The sequence below is a fragment of the Dendrobium catenatum genome, unplaced genomic scaffold (assembly GCF_001605985.2).
Source record: "Dendrobium catenatum unplaced genomic scaffold, ASM160598v2 fragScaff_scaffold_334, whole genome shotgun sequence".
NCBI lineage: Eukaryota > Viridiplantae > Streptophyta > Magnoliopsida > Asparagales > Orchidaceae > Dendrobium > Dendrobium catenatum.
In genome coordinates, this window is record NW_021318796.1 from 2462498 (window position 1) to 2482104 (window position 19607).

General features: G+C 36.3%; 1 protein-coding gene across 1 annotated transcript in view; it reads left to right on the forward strand.

Annotated features, from left to right (window-relative positions):
* Window positions 1-19607, forward strand: part of LOC110110735 (protein unc-13 homolog) — an 83751-nt gene that overhangs the window by 45555 nt on the left and 18589 nt on the right. The window contains exons 21-23 of the mRNA XM_020842340.2: window positions 12072-12153; window positions 14968-15075; window positions 16027-16133. Of these exons, the coding sequence (XP_020697999.1) occupies window positions 12072-12153; window positions 14968-15075; window positions 16027-16133 (297 nt within the window). The remainder of the gene's footprint in view (window positions 1-12071; window positions 12154-14967; window positions 15076-16026; window positions 16134-19607) is intronic.

The window sequence follows — 19607 nt, forward strand, 5'->3', positions numbered from 1 at the left end:
CGATGAGTTAGCTTTGTTCTGAAGGCATTGCACCAAGAGACACCAAGACTCAACATGACTCAAAACAAAACTAATATGACATCAAGACACACACGACTCGCAAGATTTTTCCTGACAAACTGACTCACAAATAAGACTTGACTTGACTTACAAGACTGACACAGCAAGACTCACACAACTCTCACAACAAGACTTACACGACAAGACTTGACTTGACAAACTAAAACAAAACTTGACAGACTCAGACTTAACAATTCAATTTGACAACCAAACTCTAGGACTTCCTAACTTGCTCTGATACCAAATGATGCGAGCAAAAAATACAACCTTTCTAGATACAAAATAAAGACATAAAATGCTTAAAACAAACTTTAATATTATAAAAATGAAAGACTTACAAGACTCACAAAACTCTCGACAAGATTAAATAAATAATGAGCTAATTTTTAGCTCCATAAATGAACTAAAAACCAGCTCATAATGAGCTAACCTTTAGTTCAATAAATGAACTAAAGACCAGCTCATAAATGAGCTAAAATTTCAGCTCAAATTGATTGAACTTGTAAACTTGAGGGAGGCCAAAATTGATTTATTTTGGACCTGAGTTGACCCCCCCCCCTTTGTCTACATCACCACTTCTTCTTCTCATCCCCTCCGGAAATCTTGCGAGCTTTTTCCAGCCTTTCGTCTTGGTTTCTAATCTCTTCGTCTCTCCGCATGTGCCGCTTCATCTGTATCCTTCTTCTCTAAGTGAAGCAACTTTAGGGTGTCCTTTAATTTCGAGTCGATTTTGTAAGTCGTAATTTTGTGTTTTTAATTTCTAAGTCGGTCTTAGATTTGAAATGTAAGAGTTTGTTCTTCCTCATCTTAGTCTTTATCTTTCGTGAATTAGCGGGTGTCCGGGTGGCTCATCTCTTTTGTGTGGGCAAGGGGTATAGGCTCCCCTATATTTCTTGCCCCCACCAATTATTAAGGCGCAGAGTTGAATGTAAGACAAGCAACAGGCAAAGCCAGCATGCAAGGTAGTGCGGCATCCTTTGTTGATATACGTGAGAAGAATGGGTATAGGTGCAAGGATTGCCATCTATTGCGTGCATGTAGTGGAGCTAGCAAGTGACAAGTGAGAGCAGCAACTGGGAGCACAATAGAGAAAATGTGGGTGCGCAAGGGTTGCCCTATGTTGTATGGGAGCCGGACAGGACTTAGTTTTTGCACGAGATCAATTGAGATTATGGCTAGATTTTCCTGCTCTGGTATCATGCTGAGAGGAAAGGGGATGTTTTTTGTGTTATTGATTGAATATGCTGGTCTTATAACTAAGCCTATAGGAGGAAATAGTAAGGAAACATATGAAATAGAATAATACTCCTAATAATGAGAATGTTAAAAATATATTCTCATCTTCCAGTGTAAGGAGTCCTTGATATGTCAATACCATCTAGTAAGCCAACAATATATATATTTTTAGTTTATATATTTATTGAGGTTTTGTTTAATCTTGTCTCCTTGGTTTGGTCTAATTTTCTTTTTAAATGATTGCATCTGTTTTCAATTTCCATTAGAGTTTTGTTTGCCTGACCTTTTTTTTTATTTAAAAACTTATTTGGTCGTTATTATTGATATTTGCAGTTGATAAAGAAGATTTGATACCTCCTGTACCTGTCCTCACTCGATACAAAAGGGAAATTGGAATAAAGGCCTTTGTGAGGAAAGAAGTTACAGACGTGAAGTCAACAAATGATAAAAATTCCAATCAAATTAATCGACTAACAACAAAAAATCTGTGTGTACGATTGAATACCCTTTATGTAAGTTTTTTTTGGGACTTTCCTTGATAGCCTAGCACATTAGCATTCATTTTTTTTTTCGAATACTAATTTTCTTTTAAATTTTTAAAATAATTTGTTTAAAATAAATTTAATAAGGCAAGATGTGTTGATCATAAATGAATAGAAAATAAAGATTCATAAAACTGACTAAAGTTGTTGGGATGAGGCTAATGTAGATAATGTAATGACTAAAGTCGTTGGGATGAGGCTAATGTAGATAATGTAATGATTTTTCACTGAAATGGTATGTACTTGGTAGAATATTGATGATGGCAGTGTTTTTTAGGAGACAAATACTACTTGTTGGCCTAGTTACATTTTGTAATTTTGCTACAGTATATTTTCAGTGTAATTTTAGGTTGCATGTCAATTGATGAGTGTTGTGATAAGGCTACGATGTAGAACCATGTTTTTTGGACAATGTTGAGGGTGGGCCTGTGTCCAATGGTTGGTCTACCCCTTTTTGGTCATTGATTTAGGCATCGTTTGGGACGACTTTATTGCTGCTTCGTAAAACAATTTTTTAGTACAAAAATTAAAAATTTTGTACAAGAACGCTGAATGAGATAATGGAAACAATCTGTCTGCTAAAAGCAAAGCTTATTGTTGTACCTAATCATTCCCCAAACCCCTGAATTGGTAGGATCCTTGTGGACTGATTTTACTCTTTTTGTATTGGGGCACAAACACTGTTTTTGTCAGTGTTCTAGGCATGGCATGATCTGGCATCTGCTTTCCAGCTCATTGTTTCTTTTTGCCCCTCTTTATGCCGTTATGAATTTGGGCACATGCATTTGTGGAATATCTTCTGGATTGCTGCAAACTTACTTTTCGATCCTCTTTTTAAGTTTCATTTTGTGTAGAGATATGTGCATGAATTGGAATCTTGCATCACATATGATAGTGGTAAGTAAGAAGATTTATATAGGAAACCTATGCCTTTGATACAAAATATTGAACATTTTCACCCCGAAGTACCCATTGGTTTGGGTTCATGTTTGGGATATAAGTAAGAATGCCTACATTAACTATTTAGTAGTTATGTGCATGTGTCTCCTTGAAATTCTATTTTGATGTTGTTGTAAAAAAACTTAAATGAACTTGTACAGTTCATTTCTCTGAGCAACATTTCACTTTCAAACTCTGCAGTTATTTAAGTGTTTTATCATGTATGCATTTGAAACTGAGTCTCAAACATGTTACAGCTTTGGCAATTTATCATTGAATTTCATGGAAATTGTTTATTCGTAATGCAGATCATTTCTTATGCTTTAGCAATGATTAATAAGATAGATTCACTTTGGCTAGAAAACTAATTGGCATATGTATGTGCATTTATCTGGCACTAAATCTGCGAGTATTTCCTTCCTTCTGTTTGGGTGGTTTACTTGGGCCGGATTCATTGTGGATGTGTCGACCCATGTATTAAAGAAAAAAAATTGCACACACAAAGAGCAAAATCAACAACTCAAGCGACAGTCGGTAGCGTGACACGTCACTTAATGGTCAAACGATCTCTGATCGCTAAATGGACCGCGTTGTTGCGATCGGAGCATTGAATTTACCCAAGAGGGAGTCCATTGCAAACAAATCAGATGTAAATGATTGAAATTGGCGACCGAAACTCGCAAATGACTCGCGACTCCTCCCAATAGATGTCCGATCGCAAAATAGACATTGCTGTTGCGCTCGGAATGTCTGTGCCACTTAAGGATACTATAATTTCGCTCAACATAATTTGCTTGGGATAATCGGTGCGGATCTCGGGTGACGACGCACGTAAATTGAGGCAAAATGAATTTTTGATTTTACGTTATTATCTTTGTAATAATAATAATATTATTAATATTAATATTAATAATATAATAAAAAAAAAATAAAAAATACACATTCTTACCTGTTTGATGCCAATGCAGCTCATCATCTTTGCACGTTATTATCTTCCCACTCCAACTCGACGAAAAGCTCTCACCCTGTTTGACTTGACCGACTGTGCCAATCAACCCAACGTCCAACTTGCATGACAGCCTGACCTCTTTCCTGCAAAGAGACCTGCCCGATCCCAACACCAATCTCCTAGAAGTGCCAATCGTGATAAGAAGTAGACCATGATTTGTTAGGATATCATTTCGAATCTGATTTTGGTGAAAGAAGTTGAGGTTTGGCCAGGATATTAAACCCAAGTGATGCTTCATAATTTAACTCAATTGTTGTAAAAGGTAATAGTGACTTTGTCTAGGGTTGGCATTCAATTGGCTACATGAAATTCAATGACTTTGAATGCAAAAACTACGAATTGGTGGTTATTTGAAGGAAATAAATTTTATTTGTTTACAACAAACTATATGGAAGATGGAAATATTCAAAATCATATGGGAAGATTATAAGTTATTATATTTTAAAATGATTAATAGTATTAATTTGGATGGGATAGTAGTGATTGCTATTAATATAATTATCTGAGGACATGATTATTGTATATGCTCCTCAAGTTGTATTAGTAGATAGTTTTAAAATTAGGTTTTGTGAAAATCTGATAAACTAATATAATGTTTAATTGTGGAAGAAATAATGTTTGTTGGAGGTGACTTAAATGAACACATTCTAGCAGGATTAGCTATGAGAGAATTCATGGTGGGCATGGAAAAAAAAATGTAATGGGAGAAGCTATACTTTTATATGTGCCAATGATTTAGCAGTAGCAAACATAAGAGCTTGCAAAAGTGGAACTAGTAAGTTACAAATGAATTTCTTTTTTACTTATAAGTCCAGGAAAATAATTTTTTGCAAATTTCATAAGATGATTCCAGGAGAGGGTTTTTCAACTTATAATGGAGTGATAGTTATGAATGCACGACTTAAAGTGTAAAAAAGCATTCAAAAGAAATAATTGTAAAATAAGATGGTGGAATTTGAATGGTGAGAAATTATTAAGAATGTAGTGAGCTATTCTTGATTTATGATAATCTAGTTCTATTAAGAAGATTGTCATAGCAAATTTAGAAGTTTAGAAATAAATTGTATATTGATGGAGGATGCTTGGTGGTGGAGTGAGCAGGCACAAAATGTTATTACAAAGAGTAATATGCTTTTACTAGTGATAAAAATGGTAAAACTTGACTTATAATAATTATTATAAAACTAGAAATCTATTAAAGAATGTAGTGAGCAAAGCAAAAGTTACAATATTTGATGATTTATACGATAAGATTGGCGTTGGGGAAGGAAAAAAATGACATATATGCAATAGTTAAGAAAAGTGATAATGATCTAGTCACTTCGATCAAATTAGATGCATTAGAATCGAATATAATTGTACCTTATTTAAAGGTGAAGAAAATAAGAAAGATTGAAATGCTAATTTGAAATTTATTAAATTTGAATTTTAAGGATTATGCTAATACGAGTGCGACCATGCCAACACTAGTGCACTATATCGCTTGACCTAAAAAGACTTGGTTAGAAAATATTAGAAATGACATTTCTTTATTAGATTTAAATGAGAATTTGACTCTTAACATGACAAAATGGAGAAAAAAGATTCATATAGCCAACCCCACATAGTGTGATAAAAGCTTGATATTATTGTAAGGAAAAAACTATTTTCGGTGAATATAATGAATAAAATAAGGAAGTTTATTATAGATTATTTCAAAAAGTGTAAGGAAGTTAGTATGGGCTTCCAAAATTTGTTCCTCGTTCCCTTTGTTGGGTTGAATGTTTGTCTAAGGGGACAAATTTGAATCCACCTTAGCTGACAGAGGGCTTTGTGCCCTATCGATCATATCCTATTGATTCATATCTCAAGGATTTGATGCCACTAAGGAGCGTATTGGCTCTGGCCATAACCGGTATATCGTGGTGCCATTTGGCGGCAAAACCACTCGGTTCAGAGGGCCCCGGGTTGTCATAATCGTTTATCCTGCGGTGCCATTTGGCGGCCAAATCGCCGGTTAGAGGACACGTACCATGTCGTTACTGGCAGGAGATTTGTTTGAGAATGGATCCTAGTGATATTTTTGACTAGACATTTGGCTCTTTATGAGCAGAAGTAAATTTTGATTTGTCCACCCCAGCAAACTGTTGCGGAGGGTGGATGGATTTTGCTTTGAGTGATTGATGGTTTGACTTCGAATTTAAATATCTTGGAATTTGAGATTTGTGGAATTTTGGACTTTTGGGAGGCCTTTAAAAATGCCTGAAATTAACCCCTCCGGTTGAGATCATCATTCAACACGGCCATCATCAGGGTGTTCGGGGTCATTTCTCTTTATGTATTGAACCTTGTCAACTCGACCAAGCTATTGACCGAGGATCGGGTTTCTTGTAGGCTTTGTGCCTTTGTTTATGAATTTTCTTTATTGAAGGTCTTGAAAGTCGAATATGAATGTATAAGATAAATATTCCGGTCGACTTCGTGACCGTATATTTATCTGAGAGTTTGAATCCTGTACACTCCTATTCACCAGCTTAGGAGGATCGGGTTTCGTAGGCTTCATGACTTTTGTTTAGTGAATTCTTTTGATTGTAGGCCTTGAAGGCCTAATATGAATGTATAAGATAAATATTCCAGTCGACTTCGTGACCGCATATTTATCCAATGATTCGAGCCCTGTCTACTCCTATTTGCTTGCTTAGGAGGATCGGGCTTCTCGTAGGCTTCGTGCCTTTCAGTGAATTCTTTTGATTTTAGGCCTTGAAGGCCTAATATGAATGTACTTAAATCAATACACCGGTCACTACAACCGTATATTTTTTGTTTGAAGGTTTGAACCTTGTCGACTTCTGTTGATCGGTATAGAAGGATCAGGTTCGAACCTGAATTCACTTGTCAACCCGCGCAACATTCCTAGACATCACGTATGTACCAATAACACGCTCGCCAGGGCCTATGCGGGTGATTTTTATATACCCCTTTAGTGTACCTATGTGTATACAGTTTATAGTGCACGTGCAGGGGTATTTTGAAAGTATTTATAGATGCCTTCTGTCTGCTAGTACGAGTGTTGCGGATCCGGTGGCGGTGAGTTGTAGATCGTAGACGCCTTCTGTTTGCTTGTATATGTGTTGCAGATCCGGTGGCGTGGCGTTGTAGTTGTGGATGCCTTATGTCTGCTTGCATAAGTGTTGCAGATCCGGTGGCGTGGCGTTGTAGGTTGTAGACGCCTTCTGTCTGCTTGTATCAGTGCTGCAGATTCGGTGGCGTGGTTATTTGGATGTTATGAGGTATTTCCTCATCTTGACATTGACTCCCCTTTCTCAATCACCGGGGAAGGACTTTCTGAATTTTGAAATTTGTTGCTTTGTAGAGAACTCTTTTTTAAGATGATCAGTATAATGGGTTTGTTATTCCCGGTGTTTGTGGATGTTGGGATTGTTTTCTTCTCGAGTATAGAACTAAGAAGAGACTTTGGAACACCAGGAAGTTGGTTATAATTTGTTCAAACTTCCTTTCTGATTATGCAAGGGAGTACTTTTCGTACATCGGTCTGCCTTTGTACCCGGTGTACTTGTAGATTTTGACCATCACTATCGTAGGTGATATCAATACTTGTGTCCACAGTGGTTCGCTATGCTTACGAGGTTCTCACTGTTGTTATCCACAAGTGGTTTGTAGTCATTTGCAGGGGACCGGTTGTATCCACTACGAGCTTCTAGAAAATGTTTGCAGGAGATTCATTCTTTCTGCATCATATCCACTCTTTCACCAATCTCGGGTGGTTTGATTGTACTTATTTGACCTTGTAGGGATCGTCGTAGGAGATACTTGTACTTGTGCCCACAGTGGTTTGATATGCTTACGATATGCCCACTGTTGTTATCCACAAGCGACTTGTACATATTTGCGGGAACCCGTTGCAGCCACTACGAGCTCCTGAAACTGTTCGTAGGAGACCCATTGTTGCCTACATCATGCCCACCTGTCACCAATCTCAGGTGGTTTGAGGATTGTATTTCCTTGTAGAGGACGGACCTCCACTATTGATCTCCTGTATTGCCATCTCAATCAACAGGCATTTATAGGGATTGTCGTATGAGTTCGCGCATCGAGGTCTTGTAATTTAAGTTTCCTCGTGTGTGATCCAAGTTTCGACCTTTGCATGTACTGAATCCAAGTTCAATTTCATTCAAACTCGAATTCATTAAGTTTACAAATCCTCGCTTAATGTCGTATGGTCTGAGTTCGAGTACGAGTTCTGAGTCTTTGTCCAGACCAGATGCAAGATTGAGTCCCTTTGTGTTCTTGAAGGTTCAAGCTTTTACTCAAGTCCCCTACAGTCCGAGTCTTGTTCAAATTTTAGTGTGCTCCCCACTCAGTTCCTTTGAATTTGAGTCCGAATGTATGTTCAAATGATTATTCAAAGTCTTCCGGAGTATTTGCAGGTTCATTTTCATGTTCAGATTGACTTGAATTTGGGTTCCAATTCTTTTATCTGAATTTGACCTTTAATTAGTCATTTTGAGGTTTGTTCAATAGTCCAGGTCCACAATCCACAAGTCCCCTGTTCTTGTTCATCTGAATTCTACTTCTCGTTCCTTTGAGTTCAAAAGTCTAAGTGTGATCGTACATTCACCCGAAATTTCGGCAGCCTCCCGGCGCCTCCCTCGTTTAGGAGAAAACTACGGAAAAACTGGGCCTCCCGCCACGCTAGAGAAAAGTGTGCACGGTAGGTGCCCTCTTTCGAGGACACCGCGGTCGTAAAATCTTTATTCCCCCACCACGCCAGAGAAAGGCGTGCGTGGGTCTTCGGGCATCGGTTCGAAAATGAGCAGTTTATATTTGACCCCTTCTCGCCATAGGCATCGCACCGGGTTCCCTTCCCACCACGCTAGAGAAAAGCGTGCATGAGTTGGTTTTCCGGTCCGACACTAACGCCGAAAATGGAGTTTGTGATTACCCGCCCCGTCGCAAGCATCGCAACGAATTCCCTCCTACCACGCTAGATAAAAGCGTGCATAGGTGGTCATTTGCCGCGTTGCAAGCATCGGGAACAGAAATCTGAGTTTAGAAATTATATCTTCGGGACCGGCGGTGGATCGAGGCGGAAGAGGGTACGAGCATTCCATTTTTATTAATCTTAGTTAATTATAATTAATAATAATTAGATTTAATTAATTATAATTAATCATGATTAACAATTATTAATTAAAAAATAATATAATTAATTATGATTAAACTTAATTAATCATAATTAATAAGGAGATCGGGCTTGGCTCGGAAGAGGCGGAGGAGAGGGGAGCTCGATTGCTGGGTTCGGTCGGGTGAGAAGATCGGAGGGAGGAGCCGGAGAAGGAAGTTGTCTTCACAGAGGGCGACTCCCGTCGTTGCTTCCGATCCTAATGTCGTAACTTCCGATTGGTTAGAAAAGGGAAGGCGTCAGAGAGGCAAAGCAGAACGAGAGGGAACGGAGCGAGCGTGTGTAGAGGCCGAAGGCCTCATTCCCTTGGTCCTTTATCGACGCGAGGAGGAGATCGTGCGACGTGGGAGAAATGACCTTGATCGTGGCTTCGACGTACGACGAACGGCTCGACATGGGGAGCGACGTGGGAGAGCAGTGAGCAGGTAAGGATTTGATTTTTTTTTCTTTCTCTTTTTTTTTTTTTGCTGTAGGGGTCAACATAAGGAAAAAACTATTTTTGGTGAATATAATGAATAAAATAAGGAGGTTTATTATAGATTATTTCAAAAAGTGTAAGGAAGTTAGTTTGGGCTTCCAAAATTTGTTCCTCGTGCCCTTTGTTGGGAGAGTTTTGGAGAAGTTTCGGGTCAAATTTTAGAAGGTATTTTAGATTTAAGATATGACATCAGCTAGAGATTTTGACCTCATTTTAATAGTACTTATAATCTGGTTTTAGTTTCCTGTTGACTCAGGTCCTTATGGTTAATTACCTCTTCAGATAACAAGCAATTTTTTTTTTTTTAATTTAGATTAGTTGTTAAATATACATATATTAAGTATAAGTGTATGGTACTAGCATATTTAGTATTGGGATTTGAAATTTATATGTTGCACTTAAAGAGAATGGTGGGGGGAATGATGAGTGCACAATTAAGATTTCATGTTTCGTCATCTTGGATTTTCATAGCCTATAATCTAACTAGTCAGAGAGACACTTTACCTAATTTGACTGAAGGAACCTTGTTAGCATCCATGAGTCGTTTCATATAAAAAATCTTGTAGTTTATTTATTAAGGATTTTCATAGCCATTGGAGAACTTGTGAGCTCTAACAGTGATCGTAATTTAATGGTTCCTTTGTGTAGCAACATTATTATATCAAAGGGCATCGATCGTAACAATTCATTTGTGGTGATATTTGTTAGCAAAACCACTGATTTGAGGATACATGTCATGTCCTTACTAATGAAATGTTTTTAGAATGAATCGTAGTAATACACTTGATAAAATATTTGCTCTTTATAACTTTGCTTTTTAAAAAAAAAAAAAATTATCACTCGACAAATATATGCTGATGATGGATAAATTTTACTTTAAAATATTGATATAGATTTCACTTGGTATATTTTTTAGGATTTTTTTTTGTAATTTTATTGAGCTTTCATATTTTTTTGTAGGTGCGGCCCTAAAATTCTTTATATTAGGATTGTGGATGTTTCAGAAGATAGTCACCTCTAATTGAGATTCAATATCAACACATCCATCGTCGAGTTATTTGAAATCATTTGAAGTTAGTATATTTGTAACATGAAAGTTTGAGTTTTGAAAAGAGACTCTGTTTAAATGAGTCCATAGTCTGGGTGGCATTGAAGACACTTATATTTATAATAAGAAAATTAGATTTCGAGAATGAATCTCTCCAATTGAGATTTTTTTTTTTCAACGTGACCATTAACAAGGTTTTTGAATATATTATTCTTTATTGGAACCTTATCAACTTTTCCTGAGGTTTGCTTTCAAAATTAGCATCATAAATCACCGTGTAGGCAATGTTGCTACAAGAATTTGTATTTTGTAATGAATTTTTCTTGTAAAAGGTACTGAAGGCCTGATACAAATGTAAAACCAAATATCTTTGTTGATTTAATAGTTATATATTCATTTGCGAGGAAATAATTTATAGTGAATTATTTATGTCTACTATTCAGGTATCTTCTGTAAAATTTTAGTTTTGTCAGTTTTTCTGCTTGCAAGGATGATCAGATTCGAAATGTGGGGCTTATGATTCTACCTCGTAAATAATGCAGTTAGCTTGTTAGCGTGCGTATAATATTTATGCTTTGCCAGTTGAATTTTAAAGAGAGTTTGAATCATACTAATTACAATTTTTTTATTGCAAACATAGCAATAAGAAATGTAAAATTTTAGTTTTGTCAGTTTTTCTGCTTGCAAGGATGATCAGATTCGAAATGTGGGGCTTATGATTCTACCTCGTAAATAATGCAGTTAGCTTGTTAGCGTGCGTATAATATTTATGCTTTGCCAGTTGAATTTTAAAGAGAGTTTGAATCATAGCATTTCAAAAGATTTGTACGCATTTTGAGGTTGAATAAATTTGAATTTAGTTCGTCTTAATCTATCAACATTCTCAGACCTCTAATTTAGGGATTTGATAAATTGGTCGGAGCACATGCGGTTACTTCAATTCAAAAATATGATTTTATTTCACATTGATTTTATCCTTGCGTTATATTATCAGACTTTGTACTCAAGCATTTGGTGCGTTTGTTAGTGCACATGGGATTTTTTCTTGCTATTTAAATGGTGTGTACTTCTTTTGAAGAGCTTGCACGATGTTCTAGCATGCTTTTCGGTTCAATTACATGGAGCTTTCACATATTTTTAGATGAACTTGCACGTTCTTGGTGGGCCTACGCAATACACTGGCACATTTATTGGTGTATCTACTTAGCGTGTTTGCACATTTTTTCAGCATACATTATTTATTGCATTTTCTTATTTTTAAGTTAATTGAACATTTTTGGGGCAGCTACATGCTTCTAAAAATAATGGCATGCTTCTCCAAGTGGCAACACATTTCATGAAATGGCATCGCACTTTCTGAGGTTATGCAGAAAATTCATTTACTAATTACAATTTTTTTGTTGCAAACATAGCAATAAGAAAATTTGAAGAGGGCAATTTGTTTGTATGGGACGAAAATCATCTAAATCACTTCTAGAAAGTCCTTGCATCTTTCTGGTGATATGCTTTTACGATATTTTTTATTATGAATGGTTATAATTTATAATGTATTATGAGATGTTTGACAATTTAAACAGTATGCAGTCATGGAATTAAACAAATTGGAAGATAGCATTCAAGAGCGTTGGACCAGGAAGAAGCATGAGAGTTTTAACACTAGTATGTGTCTCTGCTTGGTTTCTTATTTTCTGGGTTTACAGTCTCTTCCTTGTTCTTTCTCACTTCTCCAATCACCCTCTTCTGAGTGTTTTTGCTAGTTTATTAAATATATTCTGTCCATGTTTTTTAATGTTTCTGCCTATATCATGTTGGCATCAAATGTATTATTTTGGAATTTGAAGGGAAGTTAGCTACCCTCCTCTTCTGTCTTAGCGTTCACCATATTTTATTAAGGGTATTAAAAAAACAGTTGGAACAGTATTATATCCTTTTTTTGGAAGACTATTTGCTTTCATCTCATGGGCAAAATTTAGTTCCATGGGTTACAGTATATTTATTGTGCTTATTATTTGTTGACCCTTCATCATCTGACTAAAATACTTTTTGTGTTAATGGCATCTAAGGTTTTCGGGAACACTGATCCCTCAATGAATTAAACTAGAATTAATATAAGGAGTGACAGTAAATGGGTGAAACCTTGCAATACTGCCAAGTCTCTTGAAAGGACCAGTGTACATGGTAGTTGGGAACGTAAATGTTCAGTTTTTTATGTCAGCTTGAGCCTTGTGCTCACTATTTGTAGTAGGCTAATGAGAGATTTCATTACCCAATGTTTTACATATCAATTTACTTGTTCAGACAGCCAAAGATGTTGAGGCCTCTAGCAGTCCAATGGACAGTTATCTGTTAAACATGTCATTTGTTTGACTTACTGCTAATGTTAAATGTTAGCTGTAGGAATGGGAATGAAACAGAGGTAAGCAGAAGGACAATAGATGCCTTTTAAAAGTGCTGTGGTGATTTCTTCGAACAATGCATATTCTGATTCAGCTTAGGTTTAGTTTTATTTTCATTAGTGTTTGGAATTTATGTGAAATTATCCTTTTGGAAAGCGATTTGGATAGTTCGGATAGAATAGGATTGAATTTAGCTTAGATTCCACCTTCTTGTTATTCATATTTCTATAAATAAGATAATTCTGCTTGTAATAAATTAATAAATTATTAATTGAAAATTATCATTTTATAGGGACTACCTTTCATTCTTAGTTCTTATTACCCACTCTTGCTCTGCTCCTTCTCTTGCCCTCAGGTCTCTATTTTCAGTATTTATTCCCCTTGGCTCTTTCATGTTACTACATGTTATCAATTGGTATTTGAGCCTAATGCATTGGTTCTTGATTCATTTCCTTGCTTCAATTCCATGACTACAGACGCTCACTTTCCATAGTTCTTTCTTTGTTACAATAATTGTAATGTGATATTCGCGTGGGTCAATATCTTCATTTTCTTTGACAACCACCACCCTTCCTCACTGCATGGGCCCCCACCGCTTTAGCATTTTGCCCCTCCTAAAATCGCCTCCTACTTTGTCATCCTTACTCTAGCGCATAGACTTCATGCCTCATGCTTGATTCATTAGGAACCCAACCAACTCTCCCGTGCGGCGTGTGCAAGCCCGTCATTATGATTGGACCCAATTCTCATGTGCTTGCTCTCTCATGCGCACCATTGTGGCTTGATTGCCTTCACAAAGATGTAGTTTTCACCTTGGCTCGCTGTTTCAATTCTACTATGTGATCCCTTACAAATTTTCAAGCTTGCCACTTGGTCACGTCCTGTGCATTTGACACTTTCTTTTCTTGCTAAGCTTCAATACTCTCCACTCCCAACTTGCATTTATAGCTCGTGTCCTTGAATTCACTTGCTATTAGCCTCCTCAATCTTTGCATGGATCGCATAAAGTTTTCACTTGTAACTCACAGTTGTTGCCCATTTCCTTGCATTCACTCGTTATTAGCTTTCATCATTGCTGCATAAGCTGCATCTTTTGATTACTCTCGCTCGCTTTGTTTATCCACACCATGTGTTCAAACTGGATCTCAGTTCACATTTGTAAACCCTATTACACTTTAACAGCACCTGCAAATCCACTTAAAGTTAATTAAAAAAAATGTTTGTTTCATTTACTTAACAATAAATTTGAATTTGAGTCAATTCAATTAGTAGCATGAAGATTTTTAGGCGTCTAGAGTTATCTGTGTTGAGTTTTGTTGATGTTCTGGATTATTTATAGCAATGCTCTTCTACTGCAATTCATGATTTGGGATATTTTCCCTTTCATCTCTTTAGCGCTAGATGCATTTTCCATTCGTCTCTCTACTTCAACTTAAATTTTCCATTAGCTGTCTGCTTAGGAATAAATATTGTATGGATGTTAGTATAGTTGTTGTGTTTCAAATTTTCATCCAACAATATTCCAATTCCTTTGGAGAAGAGTTTTTTCAACCTAGGGGAATTGATGCAGTGTAGGTTAAATTTATTTTCATTAGTATTTTGAATTTATTTATAACTATCCTTTTGGGATGATTATTGGGATTGTGATAAGATAATTTATTTAAAATTATCTTATTATTTGTTATCCCTATTTGTATAAATAAGGTAAATTTTTTTGTAATAAATCAATGAATTATTGAATGATATTATATATACTTCAATTTCTTTATTATTCTCTCATTGAGTTCTCGTTTCTTGCACTGGATTTTCACCTCTCAGTGGTCGTTTCTCTTCCCTCTCATCTTGTAGCTACTCTATCAGCCTCTTTCTGGAATTAGTAGTAATTGTATGCAGAAACATTTGTTTGTATGATTTTTTTTTTGACAGTCCCATTTGCAAAGATGCTGTCTTCTATTCTTATTTTATTTTTTTACTTATTTTCTTTTCTGTCAAATTTTGAAGAGCTTCCTTTAACATTTTATCTTGATTACTATAGTGCTTCTATTGTCACATTTAAGCTTCTCAATTTTGAATTCAGAACGTTCCATCGGTGACAATTCAGGAAGCTTTGCATACCCAAAAAATGCATTTGATGGTTCTAGAAAAGATATGAATGCTGCGATTGATAGAATTTGTGAGTTCATTGGTAAGTCATTACATGATCAACACCATTTTATTAAATTCAATTTGAATTTATGCCCATTAAAGTGGGAAGACATTTATTTCTTTTGCATTTTATTGGAGTATTTCAATTTCGTATACATGTCACTGAAAATTTTCTATACAACTGATTTGATATCAGACCTCATATACACTCAAGCCACCCAAATCACCCTACTTTATGCAGTTTAATCTTACTGCAGGACGTGGCAACATCTAATCATCCATTAATTATAACAAAAGGTGCATAAACTTTAGAAGTTAATTCCTTCGTACCTCATATGTCCGGCAGTGGTCAATAGTGGTCTATTGGCGCTGGCCATCAATGGTGCGATGACTGGTGATGACCAACTACAATCCAATAGTGGCTAGTAGTGATGCAGCCCATATGTATCGTCCTATGGCTTGTGGGGTGTGCACTGGCGGGGGAAAGAATGATTAAACTAAGTGTTTGAAATCTTGGAAAGAATTTAGTGTGATGCTATTTTTGTGAGAAGAATTTAACATGTGTGGGAATTTGCAGGTGTCAAAAAGTTTGGGTGAAATGAAATAAATATGAAGGTTTGGATGCTATATATCACATACAAAGATTTCAGTGACATGAGCATAGATCCCCTTATTTTATGGTTTTCTTATCTTAATTCTCATTTAGTTTCTTTGCTTGGTCAAGACATTACTTATTTGAAAATTTAAAAGCTAGTTGTAGTTCTCATTCCATCACTTACGATGCAGTAAATCTTCACCTTTGTATCAGTTCAATCCAAGCTTTAATATTTACTACTATAGAGCATAAATGAAGTGGTAGAGCATAAATGAAGTGGCACATATCATTTGGCTAAGAAGTCGTGTTATATGAAGAAACCATTAGCATATATTTAGTATTTATTAAATGGATATTTACTCCTTTTTAGTCTCTGCATACTTTTGTTTTTGGCAGGAATGAAGATAATCTTCTGGGATTTGAGGGAGCATTTTATAAGCAACTTATACAGGCCTAATGTGTCAGAATCCAGGCTAGAGTTGCTCATGGAATCTTTTGATTTGGTAAATAATGTGATAACCTTCTCAATATTTATTGAAATCTGTGAAAATCTAAATAAAATTATTTAAAATTGCTTTATGTTTCTTTTATTGAAGTTTCAAATTTGTTTTTCAAGTTGAACAGCCATTTCCTATATTCTCTGTATTTAACATAGATATATTGATGACATAAAATCCTCTCTTTGATCTCCACATTGCTCCAAAACCCAAATTGATCGAATGCAATGAAGATGACATCATGGTTTAAAATTGCGCAATATGAGGCTCGCCTTTGCGCAATTCCAGTAAAAAACGCTTTCTTTGCTTGGTCAAGACATTACTTATTTGAAAATTTAAAAGCTAGTTGTAGTTCTCATTCCATCACTTACGATGCAGTAAATCTTCACCTTTGTATCAGTTCAATCCAAGCTTTAATATTTACTACTATAGAGCATAAATGAAGTGGTAGAGTATAAATGAAGTGGCACATATCATTTGGCTAAGAAGTCGTGTTATATGAAGAAACCATTAGCATATATTTAGTTTTTATTAAATGGATATTTACTCCTTTTTAGTCTCTGCATACTTTTGTTTTTAGCAGGAATGAAGATAATCTTCTGGGATTTGAGGGAGCATTTTATAAGCAACTTATACAGGCCTAGTGTGTCAGAATCCAGGCTAGAATTGCTCATGGAATCTTTTGATTTGGTAAATAATGTGATAACCTTTTCAATATTTTTTGAAATCTGTGAAAATCTAAATAAAATTATTTAAAATTGCTTTATGTTTCTTTTATTGGAGTTTCAAATTTGTTTTTCAAGTTGAACAGCCATTTCCTATATTCTCTGTATTTAACATAGATATATTGATGACATAAAATCCTCTCTTTGATCTCCACATTGCTCCAAAACCCAAATATCTTATGCTTTTTTATGTTTTATATCATTCACTTATTATTATATAAAAAATTATTATTTTATGTTTACGCAATCTTTTGATTTTGAGGCTTACGCCTCAAAACGCCTTGAAGCTTACGCCTCAAAACGCCTTGAGGCTTACGCCTCGCCTCACGAATGAAAAACGCTTCAATACCCGAATACACAATTTTAAACATTGGATGACATACAACAAAAAAAATTTCAAAATAGTCTCCAGACTATTCATGTGTGGCCAATTTAATCCCAAAGTATCACATTGTTCTAATTTAGTCATTGACCATTTGAAATTGATCTAAAATGATCTCTCATATTATAATTTTGATATAAAATTGATCGTAATTTAGCCTCTCAACTATATTGATCTCAATTTAGTCCATAAGTTGTTTCAATTTTGTATAATCAAAGGACTAAATTGGAGCAATGTTATACTTCTGGACTAATTTGGCCAATATGAGTAGTTGAGGGACTATTTTGAAGTTTATTCTGCAATAAAAATTGTTAAGTCCTTTTTGCAAAGCGGACTATATTGTTACATCTGAAACATAAAAAATACATGAGAAGAACATTAATATTGCTCACGCTCTCGTTTCTAGATCTTGTTTCTCATAATCCACTGAACACCCTTCCCCTGCAACTGTCTCCCTCTATTTTCCTCCATGACATACAACAGCTCATTCGATTTCCTACTAACCATCTCTCCCATGCCCTCAATTGCTCCTACTCATGTGCTTCCCAGACCGGCTAGCTACCTCCTCCTCACAGCTACAGTTTATTTGTGGTCCCTCTTCAACCCTGGTAAGCACAATCCCCCTTGAAAACCATTTTGTGGCGTCCCCCCCCCCCCCCCTTCAAAAAAAAAAAGGGATAAAAAATGTGAGGTAATCATGGTGGGGGCTCAAAGGCATCGAAGAGATTGCGGTGTGTGAATAAGGAAGGAGAGGAATTTAAGATTATTCAGGATTTAAAATTTTGATTTTGTTGTTTGGTAGATTTTAAGTTAAATCTTGCTCGGATCCTACTATCAAATAGCTTCCAACTACAACAATCTTCTCGTCCAAATTTATTGCCGATCAACACTACCTCTCTTTCTCTTTCTTTGTTTCTCTGTTATTTCTAGCTCAATAAATCTAGTTGTGAGTGGCTTGGTATGCTTTGTTTATGCTGCTTATGATGAAGACATCGACAAGAGGTTTCAACGCGTTTATCAGAGACGACACAGGAGATCGATGGCCATGATGGAGAGTCTTTACTTTTGATGCATTTTCTGTATTAGTATTTTATGTATTAATCATTTTATTTCAGTTTTTCTGTTTTTTTCCCTTCTGGGTAGTTGGTCGCTATTGTAGCCCAAGGGGCATTGTAGTCTTTTGTTTTATTTGTCATTTTGAGGGCTATATATATGGTCATTTTCTTATGTATGAGGATGATGAATATTTTGAATAAAATTTTGTTGTTTGTCTTCTTCTTCATCTTGTGTGTGCACTAGAGAGAAGAGAGAGAGCCCGAGGTAAGGGCGAGCACAATACCCAAAAGTCATTGGAAGAGTCCGTGACTCGTGGTCTACCCCCTTCATCCCCGTTCTTCTTTTCTTCCCTCACCCGCCGGCCATAGCTTTTCCCCCAAGCTGCCAGCCACATATCCTCCCCCTTATCCCCCACATCCTTTCACCCCTAGCTTCCCCACTTCAAATCCAACCTCCACCAAAACCACCTAGACCCGACGTCAAGCTCTTCCCCCTCCCCTTAGCCACCGGCCATCATCCTTGGTCTTAGTCGTTATGATGATTTCATCCTTCATAATGATTCTCCCTTAATTTAGATCTTGCATCAAAGAAAGGAGTTAGTGAATTTTGAAATTCAAAATTTAAAATTCAAAAACTTTCCTTATTTGCAAAGTCTAAATAAGCAAGTTTTTTTTAATTCAAAATTCAAACGGAATTTGATTGGATGACTCATTATTTTCCCCCCACAATATTCCAACTCATTTGGAAAGTGATTAAATCTCCCTAATTCCTCCTCTCCCTCTCTCATGCCGCCGGCCCTACTAGGGAGGAATTCCCTTTAATGCATTAGTTACACTTGATTCAAAAATCCAAATTCAAATTAGCCTCCCTCCAAATTTACTCAAATCTGAAATTAATTTCAGATTTTGATTAAATCTCTTCAACACCCCATCCTAACCTAACTTCTACCAAACCCTAGCCTCCTCCCCACCTCTCCTAGCCGTCCCTCCTCCCCTTCTTATCAATTCACCATGTATGGAGGAACTCGAATGGAACTTTGGATTTGTGCATGACGATCGAGATCAAGTCGACATCCTCCAATCGCCATTCTTTGACGTGGGCTTTGATTTCGACGACACTGTTGAAGAATACATCGACTGTATCCAATACACCTTAGTTGACGTGATCGACGAGCAAAGGTCAAAGGGATGTTGGATCATCATTGGACGACCATCTTCCTCCACCACTCCGGCCACCTTTGCAAGAACGACGATCCTAGGTTCCTTCTTCCTCGGAGTGACCTCGATTCTAATGTGGAGACTCTTCTTCCGCTAAAGC